At 41.8% G+C, this 23,304-nt stretch overlaps 1 protein-coding gene across 4 annotated transcripts in view; it reads left to right on the top strand.

Annotated features, from left to right (window-relative positions):
- ZBTB44 (zinc finger and BTB domain containing 44) overlaps positions 1 to 23,043 on the top strand; it is a 57,961-nt gene extending 34,918 nt beyond the window's left edge. For 3 of the 4 annotated variants that reach the window (XM_065569239.1, XM_065569240.1, XM_042851939.2), the window contains 3 exons: positions 9,978 to 10,141; positions 13,942 to 14,242; positions 17,025 to 23,043. In XM_065569239.1, the coding sequence (XP_065425311.1) occupies positions 9,978 to 10,141; positions 13,942 to 14,242; positions 17,025 to 17,307 (748 nt within the window). In that variant the 3' untranslated portion in view covers positions 17,308 to 23,043. The remainder of the gene's footprint in view (positions 1 to 9,977; positions 10,142 to 13,941; positions 14,243 to 17,024) is intronic. The other variant, XM_065569241.1, reaches the window with a different exon arrangement.
- The last annotated feature ends 261 nt before the right edge of the window (positions 23,044 to 23,304 follow it).

Here is a 23,304-nt window from a genome sequence, read left to right as displayed (position 1 = left end):
ATAAGGGGCTCTGATTTTGTCTGGAGGACAGTAAACTGGCCTCCTGGGCAGGTCACTATTTTTAATTCATTGTGCAGCATTTAGAATAGACACTTTAGAAGTGGGCTGGATGCTGATTCCTCATGTGTTCGGAGTACAATAAAGCCTGTAACTCTTAGTCACCTTCTGTTTAAAAAAAAAAAAAAAACCTCTAAATGCTTCCTCCTACAGATAGCATTATCCATTCCCTATAGTGTTCCCTAGGCTCACTCGAGAAACACTATACCCCAAATATAGCTTGAACTTACTCCAGGCTCCTGGGAGCAACAGGATTTTTTCCTATCTGAAATAAGCATGAGAACTTTGTGTTCTTCTATCACTCAGTAGAGCTTCTGTTACTGAACAAAGCACTAAAAACACTTGGTTAGCAGATATGGATACAAAAACTTTGCTCGTTGGGTTTTTTCCATATGGATCATTAGTTTAAACCTCAGTTGGAAATTCCTTTATTGATAGATTCTTGAAACTCAGAATCAAGTTTTAGACAGGCATAGTAGACTTGCATCTTGAAACACTTAGTTGACTATGCGTGTGCTGCTCTTCTGTTGGGCTAGTCTTTGTATTCTAATCTAAATATGTTCTCCATGCAAAAATCATATTATAAAATATTTTTTCTGGTAAAATATCTTCATTCGGTGTTAATTGTCTAATACGATTAAATAGCGTCCTTGTTTCAAAAGCAGGTCAGATGATACATGACTTGAAGTAGACACATGAATGTTTTATGTATTTGAACTTTTCTCATTGAACTGATTTCTGTAGTATTCTTTCTTCTATTGAACATTAGATTGTAAATTTCCATAATATGGATATGTAGTAGACTGGTTAAATGTTTAGTCTAGTTTATTAGCTACTGTTAAATTAAGTTGACGCAAATTACCAGTACTGAAATATATGATGTTTGGAAAGTCTAATGAGAATGTTTGTTCAAATGGCTTGTCCATCTCTACAAGCGGGGGGCATTCTTGGGACAAACACAATGTTTTAGTGTTCATATTTGTCAGGATTTAGTTTTGCATAGCTGAACGTGCATTCCAGTCCATTTGCAGAATGTCAAAAGCAGATCAGTTGCTTATAGAATGTGATATCTGGAGGTTATAACATTAATTATAATTAACAGTTCTTGTTTCTTGATCTGGACTGATTGGAATGTTTTCTGTGCTTTTATTTAATTTTTAAAAATTACAAAATATTTCTTATTTAAAATGAAGCTTTTTAATGTATGTTACAAAGCGTCCAAAAATGTTTGTTTTAGTTTAGATTTTCCCCATTATACCTGATGTAACAGGAATTGCTCACAGCTTCCAAGTATTTAAATAAGTGAGTGTATAGAATGCAAGGAAGGGAGGGAAAAGGTGATTTTTGTTTTTACATTTCTTCCTTGTGCTAAGGTCCACAGATCCATGAGCATGGGTACTTCAGCCAGCTTACAGCGTGGGGAAGAAACTGACCTGTCAGTCATTGGGAGTTAGAAAATGCCCTGCTTCCTGAAATGCCCTCCAGTTTTATCTGCCTTCCCAGAGACAAGCAGATGGCTCACCCAAGTCTGGGGTGACTTTTCTGGGGGAAATTCCAAACCCTATTTCAGATTTCTTACTATTTTAACTCAATAAAATATTGTCTGATTACCAGTTATCTCAGAGTGGCGTTTGCCTTTCAGGGAGACTGTCCCCTCAGCTCTGCTTAGCCTTCTGAGGCATTTGCAGCAGCTGGTGCTCCTGCAGGCTTCAGGAAGTGAGTTAGGTCAAAAAAAAAAGCCAGAGGCAAAAGGAAAGGTGCATGTCTCCTGCTTTCTCCCCTCTTCAAGTATCTCCTTGATGAGCTCGTCTGACTCTGTGGGCAGAATGCAGTCTTCCTCCAGTGCAGTCCAGGCGGGGTCACCTCAGACCCCTTCCCCCCGGCAGGAAAGTAGCCAAACGAGGTTGGAAAAACTGGCTCCAGGGACAAATAGCTCCCCCTCCTTCGGCTTTGTGAGTGGAACATTACTTAAAGGGCAATGCACCATACAGCCTGCAGCAGCAGCCATAACTCCAGCTGCAAAGTTCAGCTGCCTTCTCCCCCTCACATTCTCTGAGGCCAGGGTTAGAGGACAGTGGACACAGCATGGACTCTACCAAAGCTGCTGCCACCTCCATAACAGGCGTAGTGTTCCCTGCTGATATCCCAGGCTGGGCCCTCCAGGAGAAATGCAGACCTATCAGGCCCAGGTCAATCCCTTGTGCTAGAGACAGGTAGAGTTTCTGGGGAGTTCATTCTTGAACTTCATGCCATGTCTTTGTGGGGAAGGAGAGGTGACAAACCCAGCCTCTTTCAGGATACAGAGATTGCTAGCCACTTGAAACAGTTTAGGAGCAATCTGAGCCCAGTCTCTCCTCAAAGCAAGATTATAGGAACAAATTTCCAAAGGGGAAATAAACAAAATCAGCGCTGTTCCCTCTGAACGCCTCCATGGAGTGCAGCATGCACCTAAAGCAGTGGTTCTCAACTTATTTGCCATTGTGGGTCGTATATGCAGCTCTATGTGTGTTATGTGGGCTGCATCCACACAATATATATACTACCTTTATGGCCCTGAGGGTGTCACATGAGCCGTAGCTGTGTGCTGATTGGGCTGCATGCAGCCCATGGACCGCGGGTTGAGAACCACTGACCTAGATGTTATGGGTAGGGCTACGATTTTGTCACAGAAGTAACAGATTCAATGACTTCCAGAGTCCTCCGTGACTTGTGCCTTCAGCACCTGGGAGTTGCAGGGTCACCCCATCACCTGTGGTGGCTCGGAACTCTGGGGCCCTAAGCTCCCAGCCACCTTGGGCAGAAGAATTCAGAGTTGCCGCGGCCGGCCAGGGCGCCCTGGGAGCTCAGGTCCGGTGGGGTGCCCTGCAGCTGGGAGCCAAGGGCTGCGGGGATGCCCTGCAGCTCCCAGCCAGGTGGTGTGGGGACCCTCAGCTCCCCATTTTGTCAGGCATATTTTTAATAAAAGTCATGGATAGGTCATGGACTTCTGTGAATTTTTCTTTATTGCCCGTGACCTGTCTGTGATTTTTACTAAAAATATGAGAGACAAAATCTTAGCCTTTGTTATGTGTCATAAGGCAAATGGAAGTAGTCCCTGAAGTACAGCAGGAGAAAATACTGCAAGTGGTAGCTAGAACAAGAGCAGGCAACTGAGGCAAGGTTATTAGCTGCCCTCAGTTGCCTCAGAACTATATGCATGACTCCCAAACCAGGCCTATCTGGATTTAGATCTGTTTGGTTTCTGGGTCCTTCAGTTTGGGAGTGAATGGCTACCAACCGCTTTAGTTAAAATGAGGTCACTGGACATTGCCCACCAGAGGTATTCTAAGGCAAAAATCTCATGAACAGCTTTGTCCACTCTGAATCTCAAGCCACCTATGGAAATGCCAGGATGTGAATGAAACCATCCATAGTTTAATTCAGTTCAGAGCAGTACAACCCTTTCCCCATCCTATTTTCTAGCCTCATGCAGTCAGGAACAAACAGACCAGGGCATAAGTTCCTTAAGGATGCTTATCTTTCCCATTTCACCATCACATAGACAATTTTCCCCTCTTGCATGCAGATGGCAGCTTTTTATTTTCTCAACTTGTATTACCATTTGATTTGACAAGTGGTCAAATCTAGGTCTCTTCCAGGATCATGCCAGTATTAATTAATATTGACTTTAAGGAAGACACAAATTCACTTCTCTTCCTAGACAATTTTTCTGATCAGGGCTCAGTACGGAGTCAGCTGCAAAAAAATACAGCAATATGTTTTCTAAGATACCTTGGATACATGATGAACCCAGTCATATGGTGCCAGGGGAGTCAATCATAGTATTTATTCTCATCCCAATCCTATCAGAAGCAAGGTTTCACCTCAGACCATTTTTAGCAGAAGATGAAGAACAAAGGAAGGGCATGCAGTATCACAGAAACAAAAATACAGCTCTCTAGGGCATGCTGTTCTTATACACAGATATGTTTCCGTGATCAAGAGTTCATGAGAAACATCCAGTAATTCTTGTTATCCTCCTCTGCATCACATCCACTGGCAGAGATCAAGGTCTCATTGGATAGTCTCCACTCTCTCAGATGAGTGTACTAAATCAGATGTTTTTTGAAGGGATCCACCCATTAGCAAACCAGGCAGAGCAATCTTCATTTGATGCTAGTTGGGGGGTAATGGAGAGGGCTCATTCAGGTCCCAGTACAATCCAGGGAATAGGTCCCAGAAAAAGCAGCGCACAACACCAATGATCTGACGCAATGATTCATTGAGGCCTCAGAACACTGTTCCTTTCATGGGTCACAGACTTGTTTGGGTTGTGACAGTCAAAGTATCTGATAGGTTTTTTTTATAAATAAACATGGGAAACCTGATCATATCAATCACATAGAAAAATCAACTTCTCCGGTCCTGGGCAGAGCAAAGTTTACTATCCCTGTGTGCACTGTCTATCAAAGGGGAGATGAACACCAAGGCTCACATGGCAGAAGTTTGATTAAAGTGGACCCTGCGTCAAGAAATGTTCTTACTCATTGTAAGTTAGTGTGGTGGGCTGGTGAGTCACCTGTTTGCATCTGGAAACAGCAATAAAGCACCCTGTGGGCTTTCCGTATGTCGGGACTGGGATGTGAGATCAGAATTGACTTACAAAGCTGCGCAATGCCTCTACTGTGTGCCTTCCCACCTTTTCCACTGCTCCCCAGAACCATACAAAAAATAGGAAGGAGTGAGTGGCAGTGAAACTGTTGTCTTTCTGTCTGTCAGGCCTCATTAACCTAGCATTGAGTCTTCCAATGTCTGATTTTTTCAATAGTAGACCTTCTCTGAGGGGGGGGGACCCCAACCCAGACAGGTTTAAAATGGATACATGAATGAAGTGAATTCATTCTCATGGACCCTAAAAATCATTCAACAAATAGACCTTATTCTGCTGGTTGATGCAAAGTCTGTAATTTAACTACAATGTTAAACAAGTGAAATACAGCCTGGAATTCCACCAGGAGGGCCTTAGTGTCAGTGAATAAGTGTCCAAGTGAAAAGGTCATGGCTCCAGTATAATGTTATCAACATGTTCAGAAAAAGGGAATTTTGTACAAATCCCAGCATTAAATACTTTCTTAAGGCAACAGCTGTTACTCTAGCTCTGTTAGGCCATAGTAGAGCATGACTTTGGAACCTCATTCTGCTCCGTAGAGCGTTACCCAGATTGAGCCCCGTAGGAGGTGTCATTATACTTCCTACCCATTAAAGTAAAGCTCCCAGTATCTGTAATCTCCAATCAGACGAGCTTTGAAGTTGGCTAGGAGCTTTCTCAGATGAGATCCACTATTGTATTTTTCATTCAGACAAGTGTAGTCCTCTCAACTGTGTCATACCATTCATTCCTAAAGTAAATTCTAAAAATATTCTTCCTTCTCTTGAGCATCAAGTCCAAACTTCAGGAGCACTGGCAGTCTCAGGGTGGAGAAGTCATATCTCCTATATTGAGATCTGCTAGGTGGCCAAATGACCACTGATGCATAAATTCACTAAAATTCTGCATACTGGTGAATCCAGTTGTTAGTAAATGCTGTTTTTTAGCTGAAGTATTCTTCCGTGTCTTAGTGCTCAGGGGAAGGAACACTAAATTGGATGTCCATATTTAAGAGTTGATCCTAGTTCCTCCACTGCTGTGAAAATCCCATTGTAATGGCTCTGTTAACTTTCAAATGATGAAGTACAGGAAAATATATCTGCTTACCTGAACATTTCCTTTTTTTGAGTTTTAAGATCCACAGATCCAGCCCACCCTAGAGGCCAGTGGATTTTCCAGAACAGAGATGGAAATTGACATCTAGCTATTTGGTTTTGTTCCATTAGGGGGAAAATTATCCTGGTTGTGGAAGTTGTCTCAACTGGAGGGAACTTCAGGTGGCAGGGCAATCCCCTGCTGCCAGTGATAGACAGGTCTGGTTCTGCCCCTAAGCTGTGAGCGGGCTGCAGCAGCCATGGTAATAAAAAGGAAATTTTCAGGTAAGCACAGATAATAGAAAAGGCCGTTTTTATCAACTGGATCACCTTTGTCAACAAGCATGTGGACAAGGGGGATCCAGTAGAGACAGTGTACTTGTTCTTTCCGAAAGCCTTTGACAAGGTCCCTCACCAAAGTAAACAGTCAAGGGATGTGCCTGGGTGGGCCACACTGAGAAGGCCACACTTAGGGCAGACTGGAAGAAAGAGGGCAGACAATCCCCCCCAAACTGGTGAGGGTTTTTCTATAATTAGATTACCAAGCCAGTAACAAAAGAGCTTCTGCAGTACCACACAAGTTAACCAGGAGCCAAACACAGTCCCCTTTAGGCATTTCAGCCCTTGGTTCCCCTCCAGACAAACAGGTTAATATAGTGAAGAGTTATTGAAAACCTAATTCATCATATGTGAGGTTCTTACTAATCCCAAAGACTGTATGCATCCGAAGAAGTGGGCTGTAGTCCACAAAAGCTTATGCTCTAATAAATTTGTTAGTCTTTAAGGTGCCACAAGTACTCCTGTTCTTTTTACGGACACAGACTAACACGGCTGCTACGCTGAAACCCGAAGACTCAAACACTTACCCCAGGACAATATGTATTTCATATATTACCCAAATATCACACTGTCAACCAATCCTTAGTAAATTAACTAAAGATTTATTAATAAAAGAAGAGAGTTATTGGAATGGTTAAGGAATCATATACATTGGGGTGGGTGAACTTTTTGGCCCGAGGGACACATCTGGGTGGGGAAATTGCATGCAGGGCCGTGAAAGTAGGGCTGCGGGAGGGAGTCCAGGGTGTAGGAGGGGGTGCAGTGTGCAGGAAGGTACTCGAGGCCGGGGGTTGGGGTGTGGGAGGGGGCTCAGGGCAGGGTTTGGGGTGTGGGGTGCAGGAGGGGGCTCAGGGAAGGGGGTTGGGGTGCAGGCTCCAGCCCAGTGCCACTTACCTGGAGCAGCTCTGGGGTAGCAGCGGGCTAAGACAAGCTCCCTGGCCCTGCACTGCTCCCAGAAGCGGCCAGCACCACATCTCTGCGGCCCCTGGGGGAGGGGGACGGAGTAGAGGGCTCCAGGGGCACAGGGACGTGGTGTTGGCTGCTTCTGGGAGCGGCGCGGGGCCCGCGGTGCCACAGGAGTGGCAATCCCACGGGCCACATCCAAAGCCCTGACGGGACGGATCCAGCCCGCGGGCCGTAGTTTGTCCACCCCAATATACATACTAGTGATTTTCAGTGTTCGTAGATCAGGATAGTAGCAATGATGTTCTATTTGCTGGCTTGCAAAAGTCTCTTTGGAATTATCCCAATAGGTCAGAATCTAAAGGCAGCTTAGATGTAAAGTCTGTTAGATTTTCTAGGGTATTCCAAATAGCTACTTGGAGGATCTCAGTCCCATGGCTTAAACTTTCCCTGTTTAAAGCTTGGCAGACTAGAGATGCAGGATCAGGCCTGAGGTTTCACTTTTATAGTTCTCCAGCAGGCTTACAAGCCTCCTCAGGGGAAGAGTAGGCAATGCAGCTTGTTTGTGAACCTTTGTTTTGAAGTTAATCTTCTAGTTCCTGTGCATACACAGGTGCACTAGTTACACTCATTTACATAATCAGGGGGTAGCCGCCACCAGACTCCTTGTCATTTACATAATGCAATTAGCTGGCCCTCCATCATAACAGAAATAGATAAGCTGAAGACAATGTAGGTAATATTATCAATTTCCTGCAGTGTCTCACATCTTTGATCTTAAGGTTAACTAAACACAGTCACATATATAATGTAAGGTAATTAAGACGTGAAAACAGACTTAGAATCTAAAAGCTAATTTGGTTACATTGATAAACTTCTAACAAGATATAGGTAAACACAGACAAACACACTTAGCATCTACCTTTGATGTCTGTTATGACAAATGAATGGGTTAATGATTGCTGGTCTAGTACATCTCTTAGAAATTCACGTACAAGTGAATTATCCTGATAAAATTGTAATGCATCCTGTTAAGTTGTTATGGGTCCTGCACAGGTTGGTTGGTCTGCCAGTGTCACAAGGGATAAGAGGGAAAGTCTTCTTTTCGATCAGTAACTGATTAGAAGGTAGGAAAGAGAGGGTGGGAATAAATGGTCAGTTTTACAGTGGAGATTGGTATATAGCTGGGTCCCTCAAGGAACTGTACAGGGACCTCTGCTGTTCAACATGTTCATAAATGATCTGGAAAACAGTGAGCTGGCAAAATTTGCAGATGATACAAAATTACTGAAGATAGTCCAAAGCTGGCTGCAAAGAGTTACAAAGGGATCTCACAAAACTGGGTGACTGGGCAACAAAATGGCAAACGAAATTCAATGTTGATATGTGCAAAGTAATGCATATTAGGAAAACATAATCCCAACTATATATATGAAATGATGAGGTTTAAATTAGCTATTACCATTCAAGAAAGATCTTGGAGTCATTGTGACTAGTTCTCTGAAAACATCCACTCACTGTGTAGCTGCAGTCAAAAACGCTAAAATGTTAGGAACCGTTACGAAAGGGATGTATAATCAAATAGAAAATATCGTGATGCCACTATATAAATCCTTGATACCCGTACCTGGAATACTGTGTGCAGTTCTGGTTGCCCCATCTCAAAAAAGATTTGAATTAGAATTGGAAAAGATACGGAGGAGGGCAACAGATTGGAGTTTGGAACATTTTCTATGTGAGGAGAAAGTAAAAAGACTTTGTTCAGTTTAGGAAAGGGGGGCTATGGTAGGGTCTATAAAATCATGAATGGTGTGGAGAAAGTGAATAGGGAAATGTTGTTTACCCCTTCATGTAAACACAAGAACCAGGGATCACTCAAAGAAACTAATAGGCAACAGGTTTAAAACTAACATAAGGAAGTACTACTTCACACAACACACAGTCAACCTGTAGTACTTGTTGCCAGGGGAAGTAGTGAAGGCCAAATGTATAACTGGGTTCAAAAAAGAATTAGATAAGTTCATGGAGGATAGATCCATCAATGGCTATTAGCCAAGATGATCAGGGGTGCAACCCCATGCTGTGTGTGTCCCTAAACCTCTGACTGCCAGAAACTGGATTGGGTGACAGGATAGATAATTCAGTAATTGCCGTGTTCTGTTCATTCCCTTGAAGCTGTGTGGCACTGGCCACTGTCAATAGGGCCATTCTTATGTTTATGTTTAAGTGACAGGCAAGGCTGTTTCTAATTGACTAACGTGTCCTATCCACCGTGAAGAAAACACCACACCAGAGGACCAAATTACAGTGCTATATTCCACCCAGTTAGTTTGCAGTTAGAGAGTAGGTGAGGGTACTTAGATAATGTCAGGTAATTAATTTCTTTGAAAGTTAAAATATTTCCTTCATCCGCTACCTAGTGACCTTAAAATTATAACCAAGTTTAGCTAACTTTTAAACATACTGGTACATATCCTGTCACGCAACAGACTGTATCAAACAAACATCCAGTATGAACTAATGCAATTTACTTCCTTGCTGCCTGCTGGGCAAGCTAATTACTTGAAATTGTAAATCATATTATTGATTAATTATTGAATCTGATTTGAGCTGAAAATGAAAACTGTCCTGCCTCAGTTTCCTTTAAATGTCACGGGAACGGCAAAAATAAAAAAAATGGATTTGCTTTCCCATCTCACTAAATTCTTTCTCGTGGTCCATTTGCCAGTTGCACTTCATTACGTACTTTTGGAAGAATGCACGTATTCAATATGTATACATGTTCTCTGAAAAACAAAGTACATTGTACAGCTAGTGTTCAGTGACTGTTTCCAAAGAAATTGAGGTCAGAGGCCAGTGTCATTTCTTGCTTCATGTCAGGTTTTCTTTGGACAAGCCACCTCCATTTTTTTATCTAGCCTGCTTGTAAATTAGTGATTTTTTTTTTCTCCCCCCAGGTTGGAGAGTGTTCAGTATCCCTACCAACTCTACATTGCCCCTTCTACCAGTAGCACAGAGAGACCCAGCCCAAATGGCCCGGATAGACCTTTTCAGTGTCCAACCTGTGGGGTCCGATTCACCCGCATTCAGAACTTAAAACAGCACATGCTCATCCACTCAGGTAAGAAACTTCACTGTTTCCATGAATAAGTAGGTCATGGATCCAGGATGCTTGCTGGTTTTACAGCATGCTCAGTACTGCAACTGTTTGTTTTTAAATGAACTGCTGTGCGCAAACTGACTTTTTTGCTTCAATCTCTTTTTCAGAGGGGGGAGACTTTTTCTGAAAATTGGGTGTGTGTACCTCTGTGTCCCACATACAGTCTAGCAGTCTAGCTGAATAATTAAACTTTGTATGGATGAAAATATATTTATTAAAGTTAGTGGAATAAAACATTCATACAGTAATGGAGCTCCTGCTTGTATGGAAAGGTTTGAGGCAAAATGAAGATGTTAAGCTATGTGGCTCAGGGGTGTGAATCATCCACACCCTGAGCGGTGTAGTTTTACCACCCTAAGTGCTGATGTAGACAGCGCTATGTCAGCAAGAGAGCTTCTCCCGCCCATACAGCTGCTGCCTCTTGCGGAGGTGGCATTATTAAACCAAGGGGAGAGCTTTCTCCTATCGGCTTAGAGCGTCTTCACCAGAAGCACGACAGCAGCACAGCTGCATCCGTACAGCTGCGCCAGTGCAAGTATCTAGTGTAGACAAGCCCTATGAATCCTTTGCAAGTGTTGTACTGCATTGGCTTTTTTTATTATACCAATCTCAAGTGGCGTAGATTGGAGTTCATCCTTGGATGTCAGACTTGTCTGCTGTGTTGCTTGAAAAGACTCATAAATCCTAAGAAAGCTGTGACCAAAACCATTTTATCCAAAGCAGGTAGCTGAGATTAGTAGTTATGGCCTCCTGTGTCTCAGAAACTTCTGCAGGGATAGGTGAAGGGGAGCAATCGAAATGACTAATATATTAAGTGGTTGCAATCTGTGTCATTTAGCAAGAGCTAAGTATCAGGTCTGCCTCTTTTGAATCAACCTTTCTCTCCAAATTTCTTTGCAGCCATTTTGTTTTCTTTCAAACAAATGATCAAAGAATGAGCTGTTAATGAGGTTGTTACTGTTTGTCACCCAGAGATTTAACAGTTTAGGACAGGGGTGGGCAAACTTTTTGGGCCGAGGGCCACATCTGGGTGGGGAAATTGTATGCAGGGCCGGGGCAGGGGGTTGGGGTGCGGGAGGGAGTACGGAGTATGGGAGGGGGTGCGGTGTGCAGGAAGGGGCTCAAGGCAGGGGAGGGGTGCAGGGTGTATGAGGGGGCTCAGGGAAGGGGGTTAGGGTGCGGCGGGGGCCCAGGGCAGGGGGTTGGGGTGCAGGAGGGGTGCGGGATGTACAAGGGGGCTCAGGGCAGGGAGTTAGGGTGCAGGAGGGCTACGAGGTGCAGGCAGAGGACTTAGGGCAGGGAATTGTGGGGTGGGGTGCAGGAGGCTTCAGGCTCCGGGGTGGCAGAGGCGCGCAGTGGGGCCAGCGCAGGCTCCCTGCACGCCTTCCCTGTCCCCGGCCCTGCGCTGCTCCAGGAAGCGCTGCGGCCCCTGGGGGAGGGGAGGCGGAGGGCTCCGCATACGCTGCCCTTGCTGCGCCTCCAGGTACCTCCCCCGAAGTTCCCATTGGCGCGGTTCCCTGTTCCCTGCCAATGGGAGCTGAGGGGGGCGATGCCTGGAGGCAAGAGCAATGCACAGAGCCCTGTGCCCCCCACCCCCACCCGGGGGCCACAGGGAAGTGGTACCGGCCGCTTCTGGAGAGCGGTGCGGGGCCCGCGGCGCCACAGGGCGCAGTCCCGTGGGCCAGATCCAAAGCCCTGAGGGGCCGGATCCGGCCCGTGGGCCATAGTTTGCCTACCCCTGGTTTAGGATTTGCTAGATCAGCAATAACTGTGTCTTTGATAGTCCAGTGAATGTAGAGATACTTTTAACAGTTACAGTGCAGGCTTCAAAGATGCCCCTTATAGTTGTATACCAAATGGAATTTGTGCCCGTCAGTCAGAATGGTTGATCCTTGCTGATGGTTTTTTTAAGAAATCAGATTATTCGTAATAGTTTTGATATTTTAAACATGTTTATGGCTGAAATACACAATAAGTTATATAAAGTATATATAGTAAACAACTGTTGGTGGAGTTAACCACCATTTACCTAATAAAATGTTTAAATCTATAAAAGTTATTTTGATATAAGAGAAATTGGATGCTTGCAATTGAACAGTAACACGTTTATTCTCTCCTGATTTATATTTGACATGTCATCTTGCACAAATGCCATAAATTTTATGTGAGCAGAAGAACCACGATTCTCAAGGCACAAGTTTTTACTAGCAACTGTTATTGTGCCCAATAATGATCCATTAATATAGTTTTTTGGCATTTGACATTTAACAAGACAACCTGCCTGTGGATATTTGGTTATTAAATTGTCCCAAGTAGGCTGCTAAAATTTTAAGATATCCACCAAGCATCCATGAAGTATTTCAGCCTGATCTGTCAGTGGGCAGATGTCAGTAAGACTTGCACGGGAAATTGGCAGATATTTTTTACTAGCTGTTTTTGAGTTACTCGTGTGCAGAAACCTCCAATCTGTAAATGCCAGAAGTATTTTCTCTTAACTCAAATGGCTGAAGAGATTTGCCTCAAACTTTTCAAGAAAATAAATGCTTTTGGGCAGAGACCAAGCGTGGAAAGTTTCAGCCCCAAAGGACAATATTTTAGAATGTTTTGCATGTGAAAGCAAGTTTATAAAGAGACTCAGTTTAACCTTAACTGTAGCTTTCACTATGTTGGAAGCCACAATTAAAGGAGCTCACTTAAACATGAGGAAAGCAGAGGAACTGACAAGTAAAGTTAACAGCTTGGACTGAAACAACAGCCTTAATTTAGACCATTTAACATTTTTTTTTCTTTTGAACTATAGTGTGAATTGAGTCAGAGTCCAGATTCTTGGCCTGAATTCTGTCAGACCATTTAATAGGACTTTTTGTGGTTTAACCTTTTGTATAGTATTAGTGCTGGTAGTGATGTGATTGTTTAGGGAGAGCATGTTTCTCTCAGCCATAGGCATTCCATTGCAGATTAACTGCTGCTGTACCATGTAATATTTGTATTCACTCTGAAATGAGCATGGTGAGTAAATGATGAGAGTTGGTAACAAGGCTTCTAAATTGGATGTAGGACAAAACTAAGGGTCAGATCATCAGCTGTGTTAGTGCAGCTTTGTGTTCCTTTGCCTGTGCAAAGCTGCATTAAGGCTTACTTACCTGACCCCCAGAGGATCACCCCTGGATGCAAGCATCCCTAGGTGGCATGGAGCTGCTGTATAGGCTCCTACACCACAACTCTCTTGTCAGGCTCCTTGCATAAGCTAGGCTATCCCTATGCCCAGGCAGTCCCTTACTACCAGAACTGCTCAGTGGGGCTATAGACAGCTGATGAAACTTTCTCCTAAAAGCAATCTAAAGGTTGCTGTGTTGCACTGACCAGCCCAGCTCAAATTGGTCCAAGATCAGGAGACAATAAAGGTGGTTTATAGGTTCTGCTGCACCAAACAGTCTGGCTGCAGCTCAGTATCTTTGCCTTGGTTTCTAATCCACAGAAGCCTTACAGCAGGTTTAAGTTATATAATGAAGGACTATGTAAGGATCCACCTTGTCTCTCTGTATAAGGACCTGGTCATTATAAAACTTCCTTCTCATCTGATTGAGAGAAATATCAGGTTTGATGCTAATCACTTCTGCCATTTTAAAGATAACCTGTTTGTCTCCTTATTAAATCAGTACTTTACTATGACTGGTCACAGCTGCTGTCCTGTTGAACAGAAATTGCCAAATGTGAGCTCCAGTTGCACAAAGTAAATATTTCCCCCTCTTTTCCCACAGGCATTAAACCATTTCAGTGTGACCGTTGTGGGAAAAAGTTCACCCGAGCTTACTCGCTCAAGATGCATCGCCTGAAGCACGAAGGTAAACGCTGTTTCCGGTGCCAGATATGTAGTGCCACTTTCACTTCCTTCGGGGAATATAAACACCACATGCGGGTTTCCCGGCATATTATCCGCAAGCCTCGGATTTACGAGTGCAAAACATGTGGCGCCATGTTCACCAACTCTGGAAATTTAATCGTTCACCTGAGGAGTCTGAACCATGAAGCGTCAGAGCTAGCAAACTACTTCCAGAGCAGGTGAGGTCCACAACAAAAACCTAACAGGGGAAACTTGCTTTTTCTAAATCATCTCTTCCTGCTTTCAGGGCAGCCTGCTGTTCCTCTCATCAGGTTGCCAGCTAATTGCAGTCACGTTCATTCTTGCACTACTATCTGTAATCTCTGATCTGCTTTTTAGTGTGTATAAACTGTATAATAAGGCATTGAAGAATCCAGTAGTATGGAAAGACTTCTTAGTGACTAGGCTACTTCTCTTTCCACTAGTATCTAAAAGCACGTTAATAGTGCTAAAAATAACATTATATACCACAGTCTGAGAGTTTTTATGAATTATTTGATGGCTGTATCTGAAAGAGTTTGGACTGTCTGTTTAGATGGGGGGGTGGACTCATGACCTGATTTTTTTTAAGTACTTTTTATTGAGGGGAGGATTTTATTATGAGACTGCATGAATCCAGATGATCACATCTTCATTCTCATTTTTAGGTTTATTTTCCTGCTAAATGATGAAATTTTAACATTTCCAACCTATTAATCACACAGGCCTACTGCACATTTCTTGTTAATCAGGCAGTAAAGAATCGGCTTAACATACAAAACCATAAGAGCTCTTCAGAGGCCTGTAAATGAGTCTTGAGGAGTCAAAGTAACACCGTAATATCACACTGATATGGGATAAGTGTTTATAAACAAGAGATTTTTAAATAGAGGGATAAATAAATGAAAGTGAATGGGGGGGAGACTTGAGAGAGGGAGACTTCATTACTGTTAAATATTTAATCTCCTGAGAGCAAGTTGCATTTTAAAAAATAAAAATAAAACAAAAGTTCCTTCATTCACGGTAATGCAGATGTGTACATGTAAGTAGGCTGTTTGTTTTAAAAAGTATGAAGTAAACCTGTTGTAAGTTTATTCTTTGCATCATAGCAACTAAAATTCCCCAGCAATAATCTATCAGGTGTTTTCTAGATGTCATCTTTTTTTTGTCTTATGAAAGGTTTCAACATTTTGTTTGGTGGTTAGTTCTACACCACTTGTATAAAGAATTCCAAAAGAACATAAATCAGGAAATGTTTGCTTGTCAGCTGTCTTTCCCCAAAAATATAGTTTAAAAGTACAAAGTTCAGTACCTTCTGGTGTGTGCAGTTCATTGAGGGTACCACTTGTGCCAGAGATAGCATGAATATACCACGAGATGATGCGGTTGCTGTGGTAAGCACTCTTTTTTTGTTGTTGAATACATTAAAACACACTCATTTTAGTGATTTCCTGGGCATTATTTGATTTTTGAAAATCCAGATTAACATGTTAGCATCGAGCATTTTCCCATTGTTCCCCTATTTGGATTTCCCCTAGATTTGGAAAAGTGCATCCTCTTCTGCAGAAAGAAAAGGGTCATTGAATCTCATATCATTGTTCTAGGAAACTGCTCCCTTTTGAATGGACTACATGGAAAAACCAAAGAGTGCCTATCCTGGTTTTCGTTATGAATATGTCTGGTGCTGGATATTTGCAAAAAAAGTTGACTTTGTATCATGCTCGCACAGAGTAAATCAGGAAATATTGGTAGTGTGTGTGAGACCTTTCCTCTGAGCATGTTCAGCCCCCAGTTTCTGAGAATAAGCTATCTAGTTATTGTGACAAAAGATCCAGGACTAGGTAGCCTGGGAGGAAATGAAATTCAGTCCACTTCTTAGTACAGGGAAACCTGCCAAGAGCGATCACTCATGGGAGTTAGTAAAAATGGTCGCTTGTAAGAAGTGGTCTCTCATTAAAGTTTGCACACCAGATAGTGGTGGTGTTCCATGAGCTCTGCAAGTAGTCACTCATGACAGGTGGTCCCTCTTCAGAGGTCGTCTCTAAGGCAGGTTTTACTGTAATAGGATAGGTGTCAGCATCACAAAAAACATCACCGTTGGCATCCTTATTGATAGTTAAGCAGAGAGGCCAAGGATGGAATGGGCTACTGAAATTGAGCTACCCTCTGTCATCTCGAATAGTCCTGTGTCGTCGTTGAGGCACGTTGACGGGGCAACTTGAGGCAAGGTTTATATTGCTGCTGCCTGTGCTCCATCTGCTCTGTGGATAGAGAGCTCTCAATCCAACTTCTTTACCTTGACTTGTTGGAGCAGTGGGTGTCATCTGCAGGTCTGTGCACTGGGTCCTGCGCTAGCACACTTTATTATATATTTATATATATGTATGTGTGTGTGTGTGTGTGTGTGTGTGTGTGTGTGTGTGTGTATATATATATATATGTATATATGTTATACCTTTGTCCCCAAGCCTCAGCCCTACCTCTTTTGTTTCCTTTATCCCTTTTAATTCCCTTTGACTTTGGACCCCTCCCCTTTGAGAGGAAGGTTGTGTATGATTCTCTGGTAGTCCCTGCCCCTCTACAGAGGTTGAATAGACCTGAATTTACCTGCACTAAATTCAGTTTGTTCTTAAAAAAACAAAACTCCAGCGCTCTCTTTTTTGGCATGGAGGCATTCCGCACCAGGTGGTGATACTAACATCAACTCCCATTCTCAAGGGGCTCAAACCCAGATATGAAGCTACCCCTGAAGAAATATGGCTGCATAAACTATGAAAAATTGATATCCCAGGTCTAGCTTCTCCAAACATGTAAATAAAAACTGAGTTATAACACTTAGTGAAGCATATCATTGTGAAGATTTTAGCCCTATGCTGTGATAATAGTTTCTTTATTCCCTGCGCAATGCAGTAGTTAGCATAGCTGTATCTGATGTTTCTTTGAAAGGTTAACATTCTCTTCTGTCCTTTGCCCCTCTTCTAGTGATTTCCTAGTCCCGGACTACTTAAACCAGGAGCAGGAAGAGACCCTCGGGCAATATGAGCTAGGAGAGCATGGGTTTGAAAGCAACTCCTCTGTCCACATGCCTGTCATTTCGCAGGTCTCGTCGACTCAGAATTGCGAAAGCACTTTCCCCTTGGGGTCTTTGGGTGGGTTGGCAGAGAAAGAGGAAGACATGCCGGAGCAGCCAAAGACTAATGCCAGTGCCGAGGCAACCAGTGAAGACCCCCCGAAATCAGAGCTGTCCTCTATTACTATTGAATAATTCATGGTTTGGTTTCATTTTTGTTCTTTGGAAAGTGCCTGTGTTTGGTCCTGTACATTTTAATTTAATTTTTTTAAACAAAAGGAGGGAGATTTCCCTTTTTACTTTGTAAGCTACACTTTAAACAGAAAACTGCAACAGATGTTACATTATTTTTCATGACTGAATGATCAGTTCTGTGAAAATGTTTAAGACTGAATGCACAATAAGTCAGAGCATCATAAAAGCTGTGATGCACTTCTAAAGAAGAAGCAATCGACTGAAATCACTTCAACTTCCTTCTTCCACAATTAAAACAGCTCATTACATTTCTAATGCTTCTGCAGACCCTCTGGTAAAGGGAGAGAATCAGAAGACACTTTTAAAATGACCAGTACAAGCATGTATGCTCGCAAGTTAATTAATGAGCAGAGTTTTGACTAACTTTGAGTAGATGCGTTAATCCTCTGCTTAAAATATGGCATGTCCTATCTTTGTCCTTACTGTTTTTCAAACTGCTTACTAGAACCCTTTTCTTGGAAATTGTAAGCATTTCTGAAATTTAACAGTACCGCCCTTTTAAAAAATGTCTCTTTACAAAAAAATCTTTGGTTTCAGAGTAACAGCCGTGTTAGTCTGTATCCGCAAAAAGAAGAACAGGAGTACTTGTGGCACCTTAGAGACTAACAAATTTATTAGAGCATAAGCTTTCGTGGACTACAGCCCACTTCTTCGGATGCGGTGACAGACCTGCGGGTGGCTATATTACAACAGAAAAACTTCAAAAACAGACTCCAAAGAGAGACTGCTGAGCTAGAATTGATATGCAAACTAGACACAATCAACTCCGGTTTGAATAAGGACTGGGAATGGCTGAGCCATTACAAACATTGACTCTATCTCCCCTTGTAAGTACTCTCACACTTATTATCAAACTGTCTGTACTCGGCTAGCTTGATTATCACTTCAAAAGGTTTTTTTTTTTTTTTCTTTTTTTTTTTTTCTCTCTTAATTAATTGGCCTCTCAGAGTTGGTAAGACAACTCCCACCTGTTTATGCTCTCTGTATGTGTGTATATATATCTCCTCAATATATGTTCCATTCTATATGCATCCGAAGAAGTGGGCTGTAGTCCACGAAAGCTTATGCTCTAATAAATTTGTTAGTCTCTAAGGTGCCACAAGTACTCCTGTTCTTCTTTTTGCGAAAAAAAAAATCTCTGAAACAGTTCTGACAAACTGAGTGATGATGCCATGCCAGGTCCTCCCACTTCTGATATTCCACTCCGTTTAGAAACTGCTCATTCAAATAACCAATCCTGATTTGCTTATATGGGGCGAGACATACAGTCAAGGAGAGTATAAATCCATGCAAGCCTGACAAATCTGTCATCACTGTATCTTTCTGAAAAGGAAACCAACTTTAAAAAAAGAAAAAGTGTCCCAGACTAAAATTCTTAAACCTTGGCCAGACTGCTTGCAGTCCTAGTAACTTTCCCCTATCACACATATCACTAATATCCAAAAGCTGGCTAGAGAGAGTTTACAGAGGAAAAAACAAGTTCTTTTGTGCATTGTGGCACACTTTTGTGCTTATACATATGCATGTATGCTTTCTGGGGTTTTTATTAGTCTGTTTTGGACAAAACAACCAATTTATTCTTTTTAGAGGCCAAGTTTCTAACCCAACGGGGTTGTTTATAAAAACCCTATATAACAATGTTATGTTATTCCTGTTCCAAAACATTTTAAACCTTTGCCAAGTTAGTTTATTAAAGGCTGTTACTCCAGCTACGTACACAGCTCAAACAAGCAATAAAGTGAAAGATTTGCCATTTCATTTTTTCCAGATTTAGAAAAGGTTGTAAATTTTGAGTATGGGATTTTCAGAGCAGTGATTCTCATTTTGTTGCAGGCAGTTTGGGCTATAGTAAAGCTTAGAAACTTAAATTAGGGATTGTATAAATTCTTTGGCTGCTGATGAAATTAACTCTGTTTGATACCCAAACAGCTGTGCTCCACAATCCCAGCATGCTGAGAGTTTTAAGTATTACCTTACCTTAGTATTCCAAGGGCATGTGTCAGACTCTCTTGGTTTTAGATCTACTTGGTAAACTCATGTCCCTCTGTCTCACACACATTAGATTGAAAGAGAAATATAGAGAAATGTTTTTAAAAAAGGGAGGGAGAGATGGTGCAGAGCTCAAATAGCAAGATTGATTAGTGTGCAATGACTTCAGCAGTTCTAATGCATCTGTAGAACTATGAAATATCTGCTGGTAGCAAATCAGTGTCAAGCTTGTTGCACATTGGTAATATTTTAAAAGGCTTCAGCGATAACATACTTACACATTTCTAGTGTTTCTTTAAACAAGTTTTCCCTACCCTGTGTTTATGTAAAAAAAACAAACATTAATAAGATTCCCAGTTTTTTCCAAATTACTGAAGCTAAGTTTTTTTTTCCCTGTCTGATCTGCAGAAAATGTCTCAGCTACAATTCATCTTATATGTCTATCTTGGTCTTTTGTAAAGGGCTTGGGGCAGAAATTTTTTTTTTCTTTTTCAAAATACTGTACGATGAAATAGGCCAGTATCCATTGAAGGGACTGGATCAGATGACCAGTCCTCTTCCACTTCTGATTTCTATAATTGAGAATCCAGTGAGACAGGACAGTGCCTGTTAAATATTTCTTCCCTCGCCCCCCAGTAGTTCAGGATAAAAGAAGGATCTGGTACTAAACTCTAATTCTTGATCCTCTTTCTCTATTACAAAAGCATAAGTCTTCCTTGTACATGACAATTTTTAGTCAGTCATAAGTTAAAAAGCACTTAGGTAGACACACAAACTCAGACTTTACAACTGGCCCAGTGTGTATAATGCACAATGAATTAACACATCACACATGGATGGACTTATTCCTTCTGCCAAAAAAAGATGGTTTTCACCCAGGACAAGATCTGTCATAACACATAACTTACTGATCATGAGATGTGCAAATGCAGAATACATACACCTAGAATAACTGGTTTTTAGATGACTTAAAATTTTGTCGGAAGGTTAAGTGCTGTCTGAAATGCTGTGGAGAACACATTAAAACTTGGTAGCTACAAGGACTGTATTGTAGCTCTAATCTATTCTTTGGTTGGTATTTGTAATTGTTTCCTGTGAATATATGTATCCCTTCTCCATAGAGAGGAGTCCAAATGAAATGTAAATCTTGTTTCATTTCTCTTTTCCCTGTCTTTCTGGAAGTGCTCAGTTCTTGGGAGTATATAATGTCCCTCACAGGAGAGATTTAAAATGTTCTAACATTTTACATCAAGCTCTATTGCTGGATTTCCAGGTTCTAAACTGAGATAAATGTCTAAGTAAACTGAAAGCAGCAAGCCTTAGACTACACTGGGGATTAAACCTGAAACATAGCTTCTTTAAAAGATGTTATCAGAGGAGTTTGATTCCTGGACTGCTTTTTCTAAAAATAGATACAAGGAATTAAGTTATATTTTGGTTAAAAAGTATGTTGTTGAGAATTTCTTTCAAATAGAGGAGGTTCAGTTTACTGAGGCAGTAGTACCTCTTGCAGCAACTGTTGAATTGACGAGTATTCTCCAGATGTATTCACAAAGTGGTTTGAGTGCATTTTCCTTTTGCATAACGTTCTGGTGTACAGAGGACGATCTGTACATTAAGTGGAAAATCCTTCCTTCCCCCACCCACTTATGCGAGAAGTGGGCCCTGACTACCACAGAACATGGATGGTTCTATTTGGCAGGGAACAGGATTCAGGGACATGGATCTGCATTCCCTACATATTGTGTGGGACAGAGCCTCAAAGTGGAGGGGAGAGGGTCACCTCTGGCTCCCCCTCACCCCCACAGAGAGGGGAAGGAGGAGAAGCAGTTGCTTCAGCTATGTGCTGGCCAATTTGGCCAAGTAATAGTTTCCTTTTGATGCATGCGCACACAGCTCCCATTAATGTCAGTGGTAGGGATACATTCACATTGAAGAGATTAACCTTTCCCCCAGTACTAATTGGAATGTCAGTTTTCTGCAACACAGTTTTATTCTCACAGGTTAAAATTTTTGTGTCCCTGCTGGTTTGTCTTTCTCACTACAATTTGAGTTCAGTTGTCAGGCTAGTAAGTACTGTGGTCAAGTCTCTCATACTGAGAGTTTAGTTGACTAGATCTTTGAAAATGATTCTGGTTTTCACGAGGCTGAAAGGTGTGAACCTAAACTTTTAAAAAAAGTAATAGCTGCCAATGCAGTAAAATATATTTTATGAAACTATGGTCCCTAGGTCCCTTATGGGATAAAATTATATTGTTTTTAAGATATGGCTTTAAGTTTTTATATGTGGGCTTCAGTCACTTCTTGGTTGCTGGTTTTCCCCTCCAGTCCAAAGATTGTAGGGCATGAGAATTTTGCCATCCTCTTTTCAGGGCATACCCTGTAGCATTTTATATGCAATTTGGAGGGGTAGAGGCTTTGTGCACGCTGCCTGGATTGGCTGGCATAGGTAATATGCAGATGTAGGGAGCACCTTCTGTTCCTACTTCATTGTGGGCAGAAAAAAGTACTGGTCTCACCATCAAAAATGGAGTCAGACTATGCCTCAACCACATCAGAGGTCACCAGCAGAACACGGTGCAAATTATTCAGAGGGAATAAACCATAAAACGTGAACTTTTTTTAAAAATACAACAATCATTGGTAAAGCTCTGGGTTTTTGTTAACTCAGTGCATGCTATGACAGTCATTCAGTATCCTACAGGGCTCACCTACAGATCTGGTTGCACTAAAAAAAAAAAAAAAAAAGTTTCTGGGGCTGCCCTCCTGTGTGGAAACCACAGTCTTCCTGAGGGTTGATAAAGTCCCCAGAGGAGATTTCGACTGACCATTTTGTTTAGCTGATGCATGCTTTTGATATTCTGACTATAGCCCTGCCTACAAGAAAGTCCTCAATGGCTTCCTTGCCCTGCTGTTTCAGTGCCTTGACTCTCTGGGCACTGGCCTTTGATGGAACCCTTGAAGGGTGGGGGAGGGGAGAGCAGGAGGAAAAATGTGAATTAAATTATCATTGGGCTTCTTTGTGTGTTTTAGTAACAGTGCAACCCTTTTAACTGTGCCAGTCTCCAGTCACCAGCCGTATATCCAGTCGTCATCTCATACACAGTACAGCTTCTCTTGTTGACGCTGGTCACAGCTAGATTACTTGGCATGTTTATTGACTTAACAGAAATGTTTTTTGGTTTTGTTTTTAATGTATACGATGTTTAAATACACTTCACATTTTATATAATACTATCTGGCTATTAGTATTTTTCAGGAACCATAGTTCTTGGTGGCTATATATATTTTTGTGACTTTTTTGTAAACTAAGTGCCGTTTCAACGTTACAATCATTTTTAGAGTTCTTGTAATCAATGTGAATATCATGTTTTTTCAAATCTGTTCTGAGCCTGTAGTGTATGCTTTGTGATCATATGTGTAATGTATATATTCTGTATAGTTACATTGTACTGAAATACTAGCTTGTTTGATATAAGAAAAGTATGTATTGGGTACTTTTTTGCTAGCCTGATTGTTTAATCTTTAAAAAAAATGTTTTAAAATACAAAAAAAAAAAAATCTCCAAACTGGTCCCCTTATAGCTCAAAATTAAGGGGGGGGAGGAGGAAAACCTAGTTTTGAGTGTCTTTGGATAGAAACATGAAGCTAAGATTTTTCATTAAAATATTAATGTTTTATGGAGTATATACTTGCTTTGTGTCGTTACTTTATCTACGCCTAAGAGTATGGACAGTAGACTCAATTCAGCTCAGCTATAAGCGGGTGCAACTCTCAGTGGGATTTCAGCCTTTTATATTAGGGCTGACTTTGGTCTGAAGTAGTTAAATAGGGTGCGAAACGACTCTTTTCAGCATCCTGTTCAGAGGGAAGGTAGTGACCGCAGAGACTGCCTGAGTAAGGAGTATTATAAAAAAGTACCTGACATCATTTGACTTTCATATATGT

The sequence above is a fragment of the Chrysemys picta genome, chromosome 16 (assembly GCF_011386835.1).
Source record: "Chrysemys picta bellii isolate R12L10 chromosome 16, ASM1138683v2, whole genome shotgun sequence".
Lineage (NCBI taxonomy): Eukaryota > Metazoa > Chordata > Testudines > Emydidae > Chrysemys > Chrysemys picta.
The sequence above is the reverse complement of the archived record's forward strand: the minus strand, read 5'-3'. Positions and strand labels throughout refer to the sequence as shown.